The sequence below is a fragment of the Neopelma chrysocephalum genome, unplaced genomic scaffold (genome assembly GCF_003984885.1).
Source record: "Neopelma chrysocephalum unplaced genomic scaffold, ASM398488v2 Primary Assembly neopelma1_84, whole genome shotgun sequence".
NCBI lineage: Eukaryota > Metazoa > Chordata > Aves > Passeriformes > Pipridae > Neopelma > Neopelma chrysocephalum.
The window spans coordinates 2,090,716-2,108,812 of record NW_020897746.1 but is presented as its reverse complement, the minus strand read 5'-3'; the positions used below and the strand labels follow the sequence as shown (position 1 = coordinate 2,108,812).

General features: G+C 55.3%; 1 protein-coding gene across 2 annotated transcripts in view; it reads right to left on the bottom strand.

Annotated features, from left to right (window-relative positions):
* PMP22 (peripheral myelin protein 22) overlaps positions 1-15,437 on the bottom strand; it is a 33,985-nt gene extending 18,548 nt beyond the window's left edge. For both annotated transcript variants that reach the window (XM_027691636.1, XM_027691635.1), the window contains exons 1-4: positions 15,396-15,437; positions 14,270-14,370; positions 13,016-13,106; positions 2,073-2,213 (exon numbers count right to left, since the gene is read on the bottom strand). In XM_027691636.1, coding sequence (XP_027547437.1) covers positions 2,073-2,213; positions 13,016-13,106; positions 14,270-14,347 — 310 coding nt within the window. In that variant the 5' untranslated portion in view covers positions 14,348-14,370; positions 15,396-15,437. The remainder of the gene's footprint in view (positions 1-2,072; positions 2,214-13,015; positions 13,107-14,269; positions 14,371-15,395) is intronic.
* Positions 15,438-18,097: the final 2,660 nt, after the last annotated feature.

The window sequence follows — 18,097 nt, the reverse complement described above, 5'->3', positions numbered from 1 at the left end:
TGTGGAGAAGGTGCTGGTGATGATCCTGCCTGGCCACTGCACAACAGACCCCAGTGGCTTCATGCATCTCTTCTTGCCCTTCTCTCCACTCCCCACTGTCCCTGAGCTAAGTTGTAGTGGAAACCAGCCCCTGCCCTCCTCCCTGGCTCTCAGGGCACCACTGCCAAGCTCTGCCACCCAACAGCACCCAGTGGTCCCGCCCCTGGCACCCACTGGTTCAGGTCCAGCACTGCTGTTTGCCAGGTTCCAAAGCTAGAGACCCTCAGCCTTGCCAGGCTGCAGCACCCTGGGAGGAGGTGCAGGGTGATGGAGGGCTTCAGGCAGAGCCTCCTCATCCCCTCCCAGAAGGAGGAAGGTCCTCTCCAGCTCTGCTGCAGCTGAGAACAAAGCACTCAGGTGGGTAAGACCCCATCCCTGGCAGATCTGCTGCAGGGCTCTGTGGTGCCAGGGCTTGGCAAGGCATGGATGAACACCTGCAAAGCCTGAAGGCCTCAGGAATTTCCTTCCTTGGCTTCAGACAGCAGTGGCTTTCCACAACAAGCTGCAAGGAGGCCACATCAGGTTCGGCTCCTGTGACCAAAGCTGTCTGTACCTCCAAGGGGATCTCCTGGCAGTGCTGGCACAGCCGTGCCCTGTTTCCTACCAACAACCCTGAAATTTAGGGTCACAGAGATCACAGCTGTCCTGTGCCCCCTCCTCCAGCCCTGGAAGCTTCATGGGGATCAGGTCACACTTCTTCTGTCTTTCATACTGGCTGGGGATGGATTTGACCCACACCTCAGATGCTGCATCCCCTTAGGACACCCAGCACAGCATGGACAGGAGGGCTGCAATCCCCATTTTCTCCTCCTCTGACAATGAGGATTCACCAGCAATCACTCAGGAGAGAGAAGCCTTCTGCTCCCAGGTCTATTAGACAGGCTCTCAGGCAGGTAATTGCATTATTAATGCCCATTTCCCTTCCTTGTCTCCATGGCTCTAATGGGTTTTCTACACATCCACCTTTCCAGAGATGCTGAACTGATCTGAACTCACCACCTGCATTATGGCCAAGCAGATGCACTTATCATAGATTTCATGCCAATAAAGGTTAGTTCTAAACTTCTTCAGGGTGTGTGAAGGCCAGGCACTTAGAGGATACTCAGAGACTTTGTCTATACTCAGTGGATGAGTTTTTACCACTGACTTAGTGGGCTAGGGTGGCTTCTAGTTTAACATCTAAAGCTCTAGGAAATGATTAATCTCCTCCCCAGACACCCTGTCATAATGCAGCCAGAACCTCGAAGCACAATTAAATTTTTCTAGCCTGAACACTTGAAAATCCTCGCCACTGGTTTCATATGTGGAAACATAAACAGAGTCAGAGGCTTTACAGCATCTATATTTGGGAACTGCAACATAGGACATGAACTGTGGCTTGTTTCCAGCATCAAGTTCTTTAAGAGTTAAAAATAGTAGCTGACAGTTCCAAGTCAGCTGGCTCAGCCTGCAGCTCCAGCGGCTCTTTGGTGATGTGGAAAGCACCAGCCCCCCTCATGGCAAGTTTATAAATAATCACTGGGTCCTCTTTTGCTGAAACAGGATTGTCAGGACTTCCCCCACCCCACCAGCAGCTGTGGAAGCCTCAACCAGACCAGCAAAGGTGTGTCCCAGAGCCAGCACAGACACCCTGGACCCTTCATGTCCCACCCTGAGCCCTGGGGAGAGCAGGCAGAGCCCTCAGTCTGGCAGCCCCCATGACCTGCTTGCCCCCAGCTCTGCCCCCAGTGGGTCTGACACCTTGTCCCTCTAAAACCTCCCTGGCTGGGGCAGCAACCCTCTTGCACCTTCCACGGTGCAAGGGCAGAAGAGCCTGGATATGCCCTGACAGACAGATCCCATCCCGGGCCGTGCGGGACCTCAACACACCCAAATTATTCCTCCCCTCTTCCCTTCACTAGGCCATGCAGGGACCAGGTCCACGGCCCTCCTGCCCCTGCACCCAGGACTGTGCTTGTTCCCACACCACCCTCTCCTGTGCCTGGCAGCCCCATCCCCAGCAGTGACAGCCCCATCCCTCAGCCCCCACTCACCAGCAAGGATCTGGAAGACTCCGGTGATGTAGAACCTGCCGCCCTTGGTGAGCGTGAACAGCTGGCAGAAGAACAGGAACAGGGACAGGACGCTGAAGATGACGGAGAGGATCATCATGGCTTGGACAGACTGCAGCCATTCTGGGGACAGACAGACAGACAGATGGACACCTCACATGTGGGAACCGCACATCACAGCCCACCACTGTTCCCATGGCCCTGGCACCAGGTCCTGTGCCACCATCCCACCCCTGGATCCCACGGAGTTTGTTAACAGTGACAAACAGTGACAAGCAGTGACAGACTGGACGAGACCACATCCAGTGCTGCAGCAGCTGGTGAGGTTCTCAGCACTCAGCACAGGATGCTCCCCAAGATTTAGGATGCCATGGGGTAAAATGAATTGCAGGGCCAGGCACTGCCTCGGGGAGCATTTCCCATTAAAGAGGAGCAGGGAGATTAGCCCTGACCTAAAGCCTGCAGAAAACAAAGCCTCTCCCCCAGCTCCATGCCAGGCCCTGGTTGTTCAGCTGTGCTACAGACACAAAGCCATGTGCAACAAGCTGTGAGACACCGTGCTGGCCAAGCTCCGAGGGCAAATAAATACACAGGGAGTGAAAACACCCTCTGCCCTTGTGGAGTCAAACCTTTTGGAAGAGCCTTCCCCAGCTGCCAAACGCAGCTGCCTCCCAGAGCAGACCAGTTAAACCAGCCCCTGCATGACTCACTGCCCAGCTATTTCCAGGCTTAGTGGGTGTGTAACGCCCCACGCAAAAAAAAATATACATAAACAAGCAAAACGCGGCTCCATCCCATGAGCTGCTGCAGCCTGACAGAAAGAGGCAGCTCCTGAGGGCACTGGGATGTGACCACGCTCACAAACACCTCTGCCTTCCCCTTTCCTTAGTAAGTCTGAAGCCAAAATGTGTATTTGCAGCCTTCCTTGAGAGGTCTCTGAGGATGCAACATCAATAACTCACCGTGAAAACCAGCAGGACTCAGTACAGGTAAACTGAGGCACAAACCACGCAGTGCAAGGCAGAAGAATCATGCTTTGGGCTGGATCCTCAGGTGGGATTAGGGAGCACTGAAGCCTCAGGCTCAGTCCCATGTTCCTGCCAGTTTTACTGTCACCAACTTCAGTCCCCTGACTGCAAGAACCAGCTTTCTGCAGCAAATAGCTGAAATGTAGCAAAACTTCCAAATAAAGCTGTGCTGTCACCTCTAACACCTGGAGCAGCAAATGAGGCCACTGGGACTGTCCAGGGCAGTGTCTGCTCCAGAGAACTGATCACTCCTCCCCACCAAATCCCTGCAAGCTGCACTCAGGGAGGTGAGAGAGGAATTGGAACTGGAGAGTGAGGCACAGCCTTCAACTGGGATGGCAATAATGATCCGTGCCTGAGCCCTCCCAACAAATCCATGCCCGTGGGGAACATCCTGTGCCACTCAGTCACGTCTGCTGTGTTTGACTTTGGACCAGCAATTCCGCCCCTTGTCTTTGCATCTTGCCTCAGGACGATCATGTAATGGAGCAAACTCAGTCCCTGGAACCACCCAGAGAGGCCCCTGCTCATCCCAGACAGCCTTTTCCTTCCCCTCCTTGACACGCTTCCCGTGCCAAACTACTCTGCAGCATCAACAAGCTGCTGCACTTCACTCACTCCAGGGCACTGGGTTCCCCCTGCACCAGCTGCTGCCATTCCTTAGGAAGGAGCAGCTACCACTGCTTCCAGGAAAGCCCTGTGTGGTGGGATGTGCACACAAATATCCAATATATTCCATCTATCTCATGCAGCCAGGCAGGGAAACCCCCTTGCCTCACCCCCACCTGCCCCTTCAGCTCTGGCCATGATCCACCTCTGGGAAACAGGGATGAGGCAGATCCAGCACCACCAAAAATCATCATATCAGAAGGGACCAGGGAAGTGGGTAGGTGGTGCAGTGCTGAACTGCAATCACCCTCCACCCTTCAGCACAGAGAGACTCTCATCCCAGCTCTGGGAAGCTGAGCTTTCCTCTCACCCTTTCCCAAGCCCTGAAGCCACGTCCAGCCCCCTGCACTGGCTGAGCCAAAGTCAAGCCCTACAGTTTCATCCAGGACCCAGAAAGCCAAGTCTTTTGTGATTTCAAAGGCCATGGGATCCGGCCCGGAGAGGAGCCCTTTCTGCTCGGAGGTGGACGCTCCAACTGCTGGTTATTTTCGGAGAAGTCTGTCTAGACGGAAAGCTGAGCTGAGCTGAGCTGCCCTTTAATTGCATCCGCCTCCCCGTGCCTGTTTTTTGGTTCTGAATGCAAATGATTTATAGGGGCTTTGCAAAATCCCATTGTGATAAAGGGCCGTGCCAGAGGAATATAAAAGTGGGCACTGAGGGGGGAGCCCACCGGGGCCGGAGGGTTTCGGCAGCCAGAGAGCAGAGTGAGCCTGTGAGCAGAGAAACCAGGAGACAATTCCACAGACCAGAGCTCTGAACCTGCTCACATCCAGCCCTTTGCTGGCTTTGCTTGGCCTCCTTTGCGAGAACAAGGGGCAGCATCCCCAGCCCAGGACTCAGAGATCCACGAGCTGCTCTTCTCCTTTAACTCCAAGCCCAGCTTACCACAGACTTCAGCTGTACGAGGACAGCTAATTGCCTCTAATTCGTTTAAAATCAGCCCTATAAGTGCAGATCGATTTTTACCTCCTCAGCCCCGCATCCTTTTAACTCCTTTGCTGTCAGTGCTGTGTCCTGCCCACAGCCTTTCACAAACACAGCGAGTTTCCCGGAGGGAGGCCGGGCCGGGAGCTGCACCACGGGCTGTCAGCACTGTTTACTCCCAGCCCGTTATTTGTGGTTTCCCCTGGCCAGCAAGTCGGTTGTTCCATTTTTCTCCTGCATCTCTGCTGCTCTGTGTTTGTATCTTTGTTCTTCAGGAGGAGGAAGAAAAGGAAACAGCGTGGAAAGGACAGATAACACCCTGCATGCTGCTTCCGGAGAGGACCCATCGGGAGGGGCTTTAGAGCCCTTTCAGAGCAGTCAGAAACAAAGCAAGAAGGTTTTACAAAATAAATTCGAATTTTCCCCGAAGTTCTGCAAGCCCTGATGTGCCCACACCCCTGCTGACAACAGCAGGGAGGAGATTTCACCCCTGGGATGCTGAAGAACACATTTCACTGCCCTAAAGTCCAACATGAAAGAAAGAAACCCAGAGGAGAAAGTGGAACCTAGAGCAGAAACTGCAGCTGAATCCCACAGAAATACAGCAGCAAACACAACCCCTTCCAGCAGAGCCCCAGCCCTGCTTGCAGGGAGGTTTTATACCCAGACAGGACTGACAGGGAGAAACATATCCACGGCCTTAAAGGACAGGCATTGCCTCCCCGGGGTTTAATTCACACACTCCCCACCCTCTTTGGACCCAGCCAAGGACAAAGAATAAAATGCAAACTGCAAAGACACTTATTTGAGCAATCAGCTTATTCCATCACTGTAAAACATCATTACATTAGTGCTGTGCTTTAAAAGCACCTGAGTGCTGGGACCTGCCGCTGATGGGAATATTTTGCAGATAGATTTTCCCTTTGCAAACTGTGTATGCACTCTACACTTAAAAAGCAACCACTTCTGGGGAGGAAAACATCCATGAAGGAGGTAATTGTAGCAATTATAACATATACAAAGCTAGAGGGAGGGGAAATTCATGATCAACAACTGCATGGTAAAACCTGCCCCTTCAATGCTGCAAACTAAATATCAGCAGGGTCAGGAACAGCATGGGGACCTACTGGCACAAAGATACCAGCCCAGGTCTGCCAGGAAAAGCCATGTTTTCTGAGCAGAATTGCCAGAGCAGACTCCCAGGTTTCAAGGTCTGACCAAGAACCTGACCCCAGCTCACTTCTTTGGCCTATAAAGTGGAAAGGTCGCATCAAAGCAGTGGGTTTGATATTGAAACACCCCTTAAGATGGCTGGAAAAGGCTGAGCTGAAGATGCAGAAATGTCAGTTTAATTGCCTCGTTCTTTTGGTGCTGCACTTTGGACTGAGGCCCCTCAGCAACTCGCTGAAGCAACTCAGAAAGGCAAAAAGGCTCAGCCCCTGCAGTGCTGCTCCTGCACTGCCCAGACCCACACCCCAGAGCTCCAAGGGAACATCTCTGCTGTTGGGGAGAACTGCATCACAGTCCATCCAGCAGAGCCTCTGACCTCTGCTCAGATTCCCTGGGATTTCCCAGGGAAATCCAGCTCCATGACACTGCAACTTTATCTTGCTTTGGCCCCAGACCTCCCACAGGCACACAGTCAAACCTGCCCCGGCTGGTGCTGCTGGATGCTCAAACCAGGAAAAGCAGGTTTTGCACCCAGAAGACCACAGGGTGCTGGACTGAGGCATTCCTGGAAATCCCACCAGAAAAGGGCTCCCAAGGTGTTTGTAAGGGCTGGGGATGAGCGGGTGGGAAACGCCGGCGCTGCAAGGACGTAATGAATGAACACAGTGCTGTAATTCCTGCCCCTGAAGAAAGAGACCTCCTGGCCCTCTTCTGTAGCTCCTTCAGAAGGAGATGAACCTCTCAAACCCCTGTTTTCCCCTCTCCTCCTCTTTTCCTCTCGGCTCTCCTCCCTTTGCCTTCTCCTTGGAGCTCCACCCAAGCAGTCCATGAGGCCAAGCTGTCCATAGCTCTCTGGAGCTGCCACACTCAGACATCCCATCACACCATCAAAGCTCACCTCCCACAGGGGAAACCTCTGATGCAGCTGAGGCAGCAGAAAGCTCTGGCACCATGAAAAGCACCTTCCAACAGCTCCACAAAGCCCAAACCAGCTCCTCTCCAAGACCCTTGGCGTGGTGGCTCTGACTCCCTTTGGCTGGTGTGTGAGAGTGAGCTGAGGTGGCAGATCCATCACTCCAGGCTCAGATCCTCCAAAGGCCTTAGGTACCAGCTCCCAGGGATTTCAAGTCCAGGCACCAGGAGCAGGGATGGGCAGTGGTGGTGCCCTGACCCACAGGCACATTGCAAGGGGACACACAGCCCGTGGCCTCAGGGACATCCAAGAGTCTCATCAAGGCCAAAAAAATGTTGGATTAAGGGTTTTCCAGCACTGCACTCTGCAGGGGACTCCCCCATCCATTCTTCTGGTTTGACAGTCATCGTTAGCCCACAGGTTACCTTCATCCTCCCTTTCACTCCTCTTCCATGGGCCAGAGCACAGATCCAGCAGGGAAGGTTGTCTGACCTCCCCTTACACAGAAAAATGGGAGCCAAAGAGCTCTGGAGCAGCTCAGAAAAACACAGCACCAGTTCCCTACCTCTCCTTATCAGATGCTCTTTGTAAGAACAAATAACAATAAAAAATGGGTTTATGCAGAGGAAATCCCTTTCCTATCAAAGGCAACAAAGTTGTGGGAGAAACTGATCTGAAATACAAAATACTCTCCTGGAATAGGAGATTTTTAGATGTTAGGAATAAATTCTTAACTCAGAGGGTGGGGAGGCCCTGGCACAGGTTGCCCAGAGAAGCTGTGGCTGCCCCATCCCTGGAAGTGTCCAAGGCCAGGTTGGACGGGGCTTGGAGCCTCCTGGGCTAGTGGAAGGTGTCCCTGCCCATGGCAGGGGGTGGAACTGGATGAGCTTTACCAACCCAAACCATTCTGGGATTTTGTGAATGCCCTGCAGTTTATTTCAAACAACTAAGGTATAAGTGACAGTCACCCACAGCAGGCAGAGAGGGTTCAACCCTGCCCGAGTTAGGCCGGTGCCACCCATCATTAACGACAAAGTGGGTGCCCTGGGCCCACTAAAAGCTGCCTCTTTGCTACTCTGCTGCCAACTGCAAAGAGCCTGAGGGACCACATATGTCCCAAAATCAAGATATCTCTACATGGGGTCCATAACTGGGTGGAACCAGCTGATGGCCAGAACCTGAAGTATAAAGGCTGTGCACTCTCTCACAAACAAGCTATCCAGTATTCACTGTAGGCCTTCACTCCAACACATCCAGCACCGCTAAACAAGGGTAATTTCCTGCTAGTTGGTAATTTCTTTCCAGTCTGCAACTGCCCAGCAGAAGTAAAGCAAAAGGCAGCAGCAGCGCTGTGGGCACAGATGCACATCGTGTGGGCAAATGGTCACTTTAGCTTTCATGGAAAAGCTGAAATCATTGTTTAAATCTTCATATCAATAAATCTTTGAACATCTAACTTGCTGGGGTGACTGGACTCTCACCTCCTGTGCTAGGAAGTGTCCCCTTAGTGCTGACACGTTCTCCAAGTCTCGATCCTGTTGGTGCAGTCTCAGCCTTCCCAGTGGGCTGGAGGGGAATTCCCCCCCATCTCTTTTTGTTGAGATACTTTACACTCACTATCAATAATGGGATTAGACATTGAGACATAATTTTCCTCAGCACAAGGCTTCAACGAAACCTTGCTACACCATTTTCAGTCGTAAAAAGGATTACAACAAGTTAAACAGCACCTCCATCTCTCCAACCCACCTTTCCCATGCCATGTGAGTTCAGCACTGCTGGAAGAAAGAGTTTGAAAGAATAAAGGCTCTGGGGGAGCTGACAGAGCAAAAGCAACGGGTTCAGATGTCTCAGTTATGCATTTTAAAGCGGAGAAGCAGCAGCACAACTCCTCCTGGGAGCAGCTGATGGGTCAGGGTCCAGATGTTTCTGCCTCATTCCAGGGATGAAAAGCTTTCCCGCCTCCTCCAGCACAAAGAAAATGCATTTACAACACCAGCAGTGCTGCTTAGGGACCCATCTGCCAGGGGAAAGAGGCTCTGGAAGAGGCAGAGTCGGTGTGCAGAGGAGCAGGGCAATCCCTGGTGCGTGGCAGTGGCTGCCCCATCCATGGGAGGCCCATCCCTGCCTGCCCAGGTGGTCCAGGGCAGATCTTTGCTCTGGGCAACCCACCTGGGCTTAGCTCGTGGCCATCACACCAGTAAATCAGTGGGTGCATCACACAGCCCTCAGCACTCAGCAATCTTGTGGACTGGCAGCCCGTGCATTTCCCAAGGGTTTGGGTTTCCTTCTCCCTTCAAAAAAGCCAAAAAACACCAGCCTGCCTGTGAACAAGCCAGTCATGGGAAAGCCACAGAGCAGCAACAGGAGAAACTGTACAAAGACAACAGGAAAAACATCTCCTGACATTACAGAAGGACGCAGGGATCTCCACGGATGCTCCTGTTGCTTCCCCACTTGCAGCGCTCCCACCAAAATCAGAAGAAGAGCAGAAAAAAAAGGTCTTCTTGTCTGCATAAATAATTCAGTTGTGAAAAGAAAAGGCCAGAAAAAAACTATCAGACTGTCTGGACACTTGGGGTGGAACCTACTTGAGAGCACTCGAGCAGCTCGGGCCCGGCCGTGTGCCCCGTGCCGGCAGCGGGACCGCGCAGCCGGGGCTGGCACAGGGCCCTGCCGACGCACAATCCCGGGATTCAGAGCTGAATTCCTGAGATAAGTCTTTTCCAGGAATGTCTGACAGCGCAAACGAAGCAAAGATTGCAACATTTTTTCCATAGTTTTCGGCCTCTCAGAAAAAAAAAAGGCATTATCTGCCGAGCAAATGCAAAAATCAAAGCAACAAGCGGGCGGTTGTACGGGGAGAAGAAGTGGGCACCTGCCCTCAGCTCCCTCCCCAGGGGTGGCTCAGCCCTCACAAAGGGTTTGAGCCCTTCCAAGAGGAATTTGGGAGGTGGGAGCTCAGCCTCCACGGAGGCCAGGGCCACCCTGTACCCAAGGTCTGATGTCCCAGGAAGCCACGATCTGGCAGTGCTGCACTCAGCCCTTGGATTGTTCTGCTGCCTGTTCCACCCCCATGGGATTATCTGTAGGGTTAGGGCCACAGTCCCAAACCTGCCTCAGTGTTAAACAAAAGCAAATCCCCCTGGCACTTGGTTTTACAAGTTCAGCTTCTTGTTGTGCATCCACAGGACAGGGGAGGGTCATCCGTGCTGAGACCAAGAGGGACATCACAGCACAACCAGCCCCCAAAGCCCCTATCCATGATGAACAGAGGTGACCCAGCACTACCTAATTCCCCAAATTCCACTTACTGAGTTCCACTGCTTTTGAAAAGAGAGGAAGGAATAACCCCACCACAGCAGCCACTACGCTGGCCAGAAAAACTGCCTCTATGTAAAGAGTGAGTTCTGCCCAAATTCCCAAACGAGGATTCCTTGCTCTTAGCCCAGAGCAGACCTTGGCACTCCAGGATTAACCATTAAGTACACTCCTTGGCACAGGGGAAGGAATTCTTAGGGCTGTCTGCATCCCCCTGCAGCACAGCCCATGTCCTGAGAGGGATGGAACTGAGGACAGTTTGTGGTATTTGATAGGGGATCATTCCTATTTTTGAAAGTAAGCATATTCCTAGGAAAGAGCATATGAGGAACGTAAGGATGAGGCAGGAGACAAGTGTGAGCCTCAGAGCTGGCTCTGCCACAGCATCCTTGCCCTGTGTTGCTACTGCTCCAAACAGTGGCTGACAGCAGCTCCCCTGGTAGCAGTGGGAGCAAGGGATGGGGCAGCAGGGAGGGAGGGAGCAGGACCTGCTGGAAAGGATATGTGGCATTTTTTTCCTGTTTCTACAAACAGATCTTAAAAGCCTTATGTAAGCCCAGGAAAAATCCTTCTGTGTTCCTACAGCAACAGCGAGCTCAGGATCCTGCATCCAGGGCCCCACAAGGTGAAGGTCCTCAGCTGCACTGCTCCCACACTCCTGCCCCAGGGTGGACAGGACACAAGCTTTTGCTGAAGCAAAACCCCCTTCTCATGATGCCAGAGCAGAACCTTTGGATAAATAAGAGCTGTCAGAGGGCTGTTGAAGCCTTGAGCATGATGCACTTCTGCTCAACGAGCAGCTCACTGGGGCACCTTATCATAGAATCACACAATCATGGTGTGGGTTGGAAGGGACCTTAAAGACCATCTCATTCCAACCCACCTGCCATGGCAGGGACACCTTCCACTAGATAAGGGCTGTCACCCCAACTCAGCTGCTCGACTGCCTTTGTAACAGGGTCATCTTGACTACAGTCCCTTTAATGATAAAAAATCATCACTGCAAAGGGTTCACAGGGAAGCCCAAATGTAAGTGGCTTCTGGGAACAGGGCAGTCATAGAATCATAGAACATGCTGGGCTGGGAGGGACCCACCAGGATCATCCACTCCAACTCAGCGTGGACTCAAAACACGCAGCAGGACAGTCAGGCATGGAGGAAAGCAGCCAACTGCATTTTGGACAAGCCCCTCTCAACACTGACAGCTCCAACACACAAACATCCTGTAAACATCCAGAAAAAGCCACGCAGGTTTGAAAAGCAAAAAGATTTGGGGAGGCTTTAGAGCCCTCGGCTCTGGGACTCCTGGGGGCAGTCGCTGCCTTTCATTGCAAAGCACAAGCTCAGCAGTTCGGGAGCTCGCATGACTGGCCGTGCACAGGCTGCCTACGCTGCAGATCGCCGGCACCAGCCAACTGCTGATGAAGGACACGGCTCCAGAAGGCTCCTCGCCTGGGATGCGATCCAGCCGCTTCCCGGCCGGCCCGGACACCACCAGGCGTCAGCAGAGACCAGCGGTGGGAGCTCCACTCCCACCGACACCAGAGCCTGGGCCCGCGCAGGGACACACTGTTGCCTTCAGCCCGGGGAAGACAACAGGAAGACATCAGCATCCACCTTCCTGCGTGGGGTAACGCGAATGTTTTGCTCGCAGCATTTGGGGGAGCAAAATCCTCAATCTCCAAAATCCCTCTGACAGTCTCCCATCGCTCCAAGACCCTCTGGAAGCATCTAGTGCTCTCGGTGTGACTGTTCCCTCCTCGCTAAGGCCACGGGGCATCACTCTGCTCCTACACTGGGACCGTTTTCCAGCATGAAGTGCCTGTGCTCCCAGTGGCAGCGGTGGGATTCACAGCTGCTTGCACTGGAGGTTGCACTGGGACAATCTGTTTCCACAGGAAAGCAAAAAACCAGGCTAACAAAACAAATGCTGGCCACAGCAGCACTGGCATTAGCTCTGTCTTCTGGGGAAACTGAGGCACGGGCTTGCCTGACTCCCTGAGCACGGGTTTTGTGTTACTGGTACCATAAATCGCCCTGGAAAGTCTGTGTCATGGTGTCTCCTCCCCTGCTGATCTCAGCAAACAGCTCGCTGGGTGATGTCACCCAGTGTGACATCAGCCTTCACCCAGCTTGGTCCAGAGGTGGCTGTTCAGCCCCCCAGATGTGTGGCTGCCACAGAAGCCCTCTCAGCAGCGGGATGAAGGAGGACTTGAGCACTCAGCACATCCCTCAAAGTGCCCGACAGCAAAACACAGGGCAAGGGTCGTGCCCAAAAACTCCTCCTGTCACAGCAGGAAAGCACAGGGCAGCTTCCTGGGTAGGGATGGGGTGTCCTCAGGAGACAGGCTGTCCTTGGAGCACTATGTGCATCTCTAAAACCCCCTCAGACCAGAGCAAGAGGGAGGAGTGCCCAAAACAGCCCCTCTGCTCCCAGCAGGGCAATAGAGCAAGCCCTGCTCCAAGGACCACCTCGTGTTCGTACATCCAAGTGGAAAAATGGGCTGGTAACAGGAGAGCCCTCAAAAGGGCTCGAGCAAGTCACCTGCACTGTGGCTCAGTGTGCCAACACCCAGCCACGGTGCTGCCAGGAGCCTGAGGGCACAGGGCAGGGTGATGGGCATCGGGTCTGTTTTCCTTGCTAAGCCCCATCACAACTTCAAGGACTAGTAAGGGCGGGGGGAGCAATCCCCCCTTTGTGGCCCTCCAGGACCACAGCAGAGCCACCCCCCTCCGTGTGGGGACAGAGCAGAGGAGGCAACAGGATGGGGTGGAACAACTTCAGGGATGCAGGGAAAACAAAGAAGGAATCGCCAATAACCCTCACAGGCAAACCCCCCTTGATTCCATAAGTCCCAGGAGGAGAATAAAAGCGAGGGGCAGCAACAGGGAGCACTCACCATTGTTGGATGATGCCAGGCAGTGGAAGATGGTTCCAGAGGTGCAGTTCTGCCAGAGGTCTGCCGTGTGCTCGCCGTTCACCAGCCATTGCTGCGAGAGAGACACAGCCCGGTGAGCAGGGCCCTGGGGGCAGCAGGACGCCGTGTCCCCCCCCCAAGCTTCGGCCCCGGGCAGCCCCAGCACACCCCGGCACGTGTCTGCCCGGCCAGGAGCTCCCAGGCACACGCTTTCCTTTAGAGAGAGGTTTGGAAAGTAAATACTGATATTTGCTTTTAACTGCTTTCGCCTCAACGGCAGAAAAACAGAAGCTCTTTATGCTCTTTAAACACGGAGCGAGTCCCGAGGGGATGCGCATTTCCCTCCTCTCGACCGGGATATTTGAATGCTTCCACGTGATTCCTAACGACTCGGAAGATTTTTGTAACGTCTTCTACTACTATTGCCACAAAAAAAAAAAAAAAAAAAAAAAAAAAAAAAGAGGAAGGGAAAAAAAAAAAAAAAGAAACCCCCGGCGAAGAAACCCCGCGAGTCACCAGCTCCACAGAACGGCTGCCTTAAAACCAAGTCAAACTTTTTCCCGAGCAGCTGACGTGTTCGCTGGGCTCCAGCCCGAGCACAGTGCTGGGAAGGCTCTGTGCCGCATCCAGCCCTCAGTCTTCCCGCTCCTCGCAAAGTTTAAGCCTTGGAAATCACCAGGAGGAGCCCATCTGGATTAGGAAACAGTCTGTGCCTAATTCACAGCCCCAGAGGAGCAGGGCTGGGGAGCAGAACTGCCGGTGCCGAGGAGCCAGTGCCCAAATGAGCCCCGTGCCAAGGGGCTTCGCTCGGACTGGCCGTACTGGCCCTGTGGGCTGGAGCCCTTTAGCAGGTAGGGCTCCCTCATGAAAGGGGAGTGAAAGCAGCATCACCCCCATGGAGGGGATTTTGGGTGCTCTGAGACTGCTCCCTGATATGGACCAATGCAGGGATGATGAGGAGATGGGCTTCAACACTGCTCTATGCTAACGTGGATGCCCTGAGCACCCACCACACCACACACAAAAAACCCCCCCAGTTACACCTGACAGCACAAACTCCAAAATCCCAAAATCCCACTGTTAATGAGACCAGCAAGCGGCAAGTAAAAGCTTCCTGCTAAAAGCCAGGCTGTAAAATAAGCCATAAATAAAAATACCAGCTCCTGCTCTTGTCCTGCCATGCCCCTGGCCCCCTTTCCCCATGCACCCCGGTGCCAGGGGAAAATCCGTACTTACACTGACGATGGTGGAGACGAAGAGCAGCACCAGCACGGTGACGTGGAGCACGATGATCCCCAGCAGCAACAGCAGCATCTTGGCGGCGGTGGAGGGCAGAACTGGAGGGGGACAGGGATGCCGCTGAGTCTGTGTGCGTGTCTGTGTGTGTGTCTGTCCGTCTGTCCGGGCCGGCCGGCCGGGGGCAGCAGGAGACGCTCCGCTCCGCCCCGCCGGCTCCGGGGCATCCTGCTGGGGGAGCGCCCGCCGCCCGGGCCCCCTCCCTCGGCCCCGCCGACGGACGGGGGTCCGAGCCCTCTGCCTGGACCCGCTCCCGATACTCCCGGGGGTCCTCCGAGCCCCTGCCCCGAGCCGGATCCCCCAAGTCACCTCACCGAGGATCCCCAAGTCATTTCACCGAGAGAGCTCTCCCAGCCCCCCTCTCCAGGATTCCCAGGGGGACGGTTCCCCGAGAAGGCTCCCCCAGCCCCTCTCCCCTGAGGGGGGCTCCGATCCCTCTCCGCAAGGGGAATCTGCTCCTCGTCCCCCCCGCCCGCGGCGGGAAGGCTCGATGTCGGCGCATCTCACCCCAGGGGCTGCGCCGGCCCCGCTCCGCGGGAAGGGAGGGTGGTACCTTGCCCACCCACCCATGGGACCACCGGGGGTGATGCTGTCGGCCCCCTCCCCAGCGGAGGCTTTCCCGGACGACCCCCGTGGGGGTGGGGGGGAAGGGGGCGTCTACTTCGGCCCATTTCACCCCAGCGAGCTACCTCGGCCCGTCTCTCCGGGGGTGCCCTCGGCCAATCTCCCTCCGGCACCGCCAACAGAGGCTCTCCTGGACCCTTTTCAGGGGTGGGGGAGACTTTCCTCAGCTATCTCCCCTTGGCACCGCCAACAGCGGCTCTCCTGGACCCTCTCCCGGGCCGAAGGAGGGAGCTCACCCCAGCCCACCTCCCTTCGGGACCCTCAGTGAGGAGCGGAGGGGGCTGCCCTGACCCTTCTCCCTAGAGGATCCCTGGACGGCGGAAGGGGGGCTCCCCCAGTCTCTCTCCCAGGGTCTCTGCAGCCCGGTGTGGCCATTCCCCTCCCCTCCCCGGTCGCCCCCCGCCCATCGCGGCGGTGGGCGCGGGGCCCGCTCCGTACTCACGTCGCTGCGGAGCCGAGCGGGGCTGGGCGGCGGGAGCGGAGCGGGGCGCGGAGCGGAGCGGGCGGCGGCGCTGTCAAGTTTCCCCTTTAACCGGGGCCACCGCCCCGCTTGCGTCTGTGGGACGGGGAGGGCTCAGCCCTCCGCCCGCCGCCCGCCTATAAACGCGGCAGCGCCCCGGCCCCGGCCCCGCCGCTCCCCCCGGGAGCCGCTCATCGCCCCGCTGCCTTCTCCTGGGCTCCGCATCCCTTTCCCCGGGCTCCGCATCCCGGCCCCGAGCCGCTCCCTGCCCCGGGCACAGCGCGGCCGCTCCCGCCGGCCAGCGAGGAGATTTGACGGGGGGGAACGAAGACCACCCTCACTCCCCTCACGATGGAACCCCCGGCACCCGTGGAGGAGGGAAGAAGGAGGGGGAGAGGTGGTGACCCCATGACTGGGTGTCCCCGGGGTGCCCGGGCAGGACCGGCCGGTGCCCGCGGCTGCAGGGACAGGACGAGCTGTCCGAGCTGACCACATCGGGGGTCCCCTCGCCCCCGTTTGTGCGGCCCCGAATAGCTTCTGTGGGAGAGGATTTGGGGAATGGGCTGTGCTGGAGGGATTGTAGCTCTTGGACTCGATTTTTCTTTTTTTTTAGCACTTGAAAGCCAAATGAGGTGGAACCGAGCAACTTTTCACTAAGTGGAGGGTGAGATTTTTCAAAATGCTGGAGGACACTGGGAGAGCTGGGGCTGTTCAGCCTGGAGAAGAAAGGTTCTGAGGAGACTTTAAAGCCCCTTCCAGTGCCTAAACGGATTCCAGGAGAGCTGGAAAGGGCATGAAGTGACAGGACAAGGGGGAATGGCTTCCCACTGACAAAGGGCAGGGTTAGATGGGATATTGAGAAGAAATTGTTCCCTGTGAGGGTGGGGAGGCCCTGGCACAGGTTGCCCAGAGAACCTGTGGCTGCCCCATCCCTGGAAGTGTCCAAGGCCAGGTTGGACGGGGCTTGGAGCCACCTGGGCTAGTGGAAGGTGTCCCTGCCCATGGCAGGGGGTGGAACTGGATGATCTTTAAGGTCTTTCCAACCCAAACTACGCTGTGATTCTATGACTTAGGTGCTCAGAGAGGAAGGAGTGGCTGCACAGCAGCCCTCACTCATTCCTCACCCCCAGCTAATCTGTTGATATAAAGCTCACACACACAGTCCAACTCCCACCCCCCGGGGACCTGCACACTCCTGGGAGTCCTGAGCACTCACACCAACCTCCCCTTCACCTCTTCCCCTCCTCACACACCAGCTCCAAGCTAATCCCACGCTGTTGCACAGACGAGGGAAGTCGGCATCCAGCCACCGAGACTGTAAATCTTTGGAGAAAAGAGAGAGAGGAGCGTGCTTGGCTCCCTCCTCCTGGCAGGCAGAGGCGTGTTCCCTGCAGCAGCACTGGCTCTGGCTCCTCACACTCACGCAAGGGGTCCCGTCACAGGCATTAGCCAGCAAGTGGGAGTTCAGAGCGCTCCGTGGGGGCCGGGGGAGGGAGGCCAGCGGCTGAAACGACATTCCGAAGGATGCAGTCTGCCCTCCCCTCCAAAAAATGCCAGCCCATTTCTCTGCTGCCTCCACCCCCTGCACCCTGTGACGCCGCTGCCTGCCAGTGCCACCCGTGGCCGAAAGCCCCAGAGGACTGAAACCTCTGGGCCACCATCGGTACATTCCTGGCTAACGAGGCTATTTCGGGCTGGTTTTCCTCTGTGCAGAAGGAGCCCCCACACTCAGGGCTGCACAAACACAATGTGAGAAGGGTCTCGTCCCCCAGGGCTGCAATCCATAGTCTGCTGTTAGAGACCCTCTTCTGATTTGGGTTTGTAGGTCTGAAATCTCAGTTGCTGTTGTCTCTGGATAAAATATCCAACGTTTTCTCTGAAAGCAGAGTGGGATGATGCACAGTAGGGGAGGTGTGGGGGTGACATTCTGCTCCTGAGCTCCTCCATGAATGTGGGCAAGCAAAACCACTGCAGTTTCAGTTCTGGAAAAGGTGCCAAAAGCAGCTTTTTAAGCGCGGGAGAAATATCTGAAACTGAAATCAGGGGAAAGAATAGCCTGCAGGTCATGAAGCCTGTTTTGGCTGAGAGCCGTGGATTAGAAACAGTGGAGGGATCCCAGAGAGAAGTGCACATCATTCCTGTGCTCCATGGACACTTCTCTTGGAAATGTGCATCATCCAAAGAGAGCAGGGCTTTGGAAAAACACCTGCTGAGCACGTGCTGTGCCAGCTCTGGTGACAGGGACCCTGCTGCTGCAGGGAGCACCACGAGTAAAGTGCTGGAGGCACCTTCCATCAGCCAGAGATGTTGGATGGTGACTGTCCAGGGAGAAGAGGAGGTGAGAAAGTGAGGATGTTCACACAGAGCCCTTGAGGTTTTGCCAGAGAGGTGTCACCATCCAACCCAACGTGGGCTGGAGGATCTCCCGGTGTTTCCCATCACGGGGCTCCAAAGCTGCCCCTGCTCACACTCAGGGTGAGCTCGGCCATCACAGCCTAAATAAAAGCAGGCACCACAATAAATCAGAGAAATGTTTTGTGTACAAACAAGGTTGGCCACAGGCTGTGCTGGGAGTACCCTGAAGATTGAGGGGTTGTGTAAACACCGGGTGAAACGCGGATTTCTCGCTTTGAATGTATTCCATGGGATCGCTCCAAATACAACGCTTCAGCTTGAAATTCTGG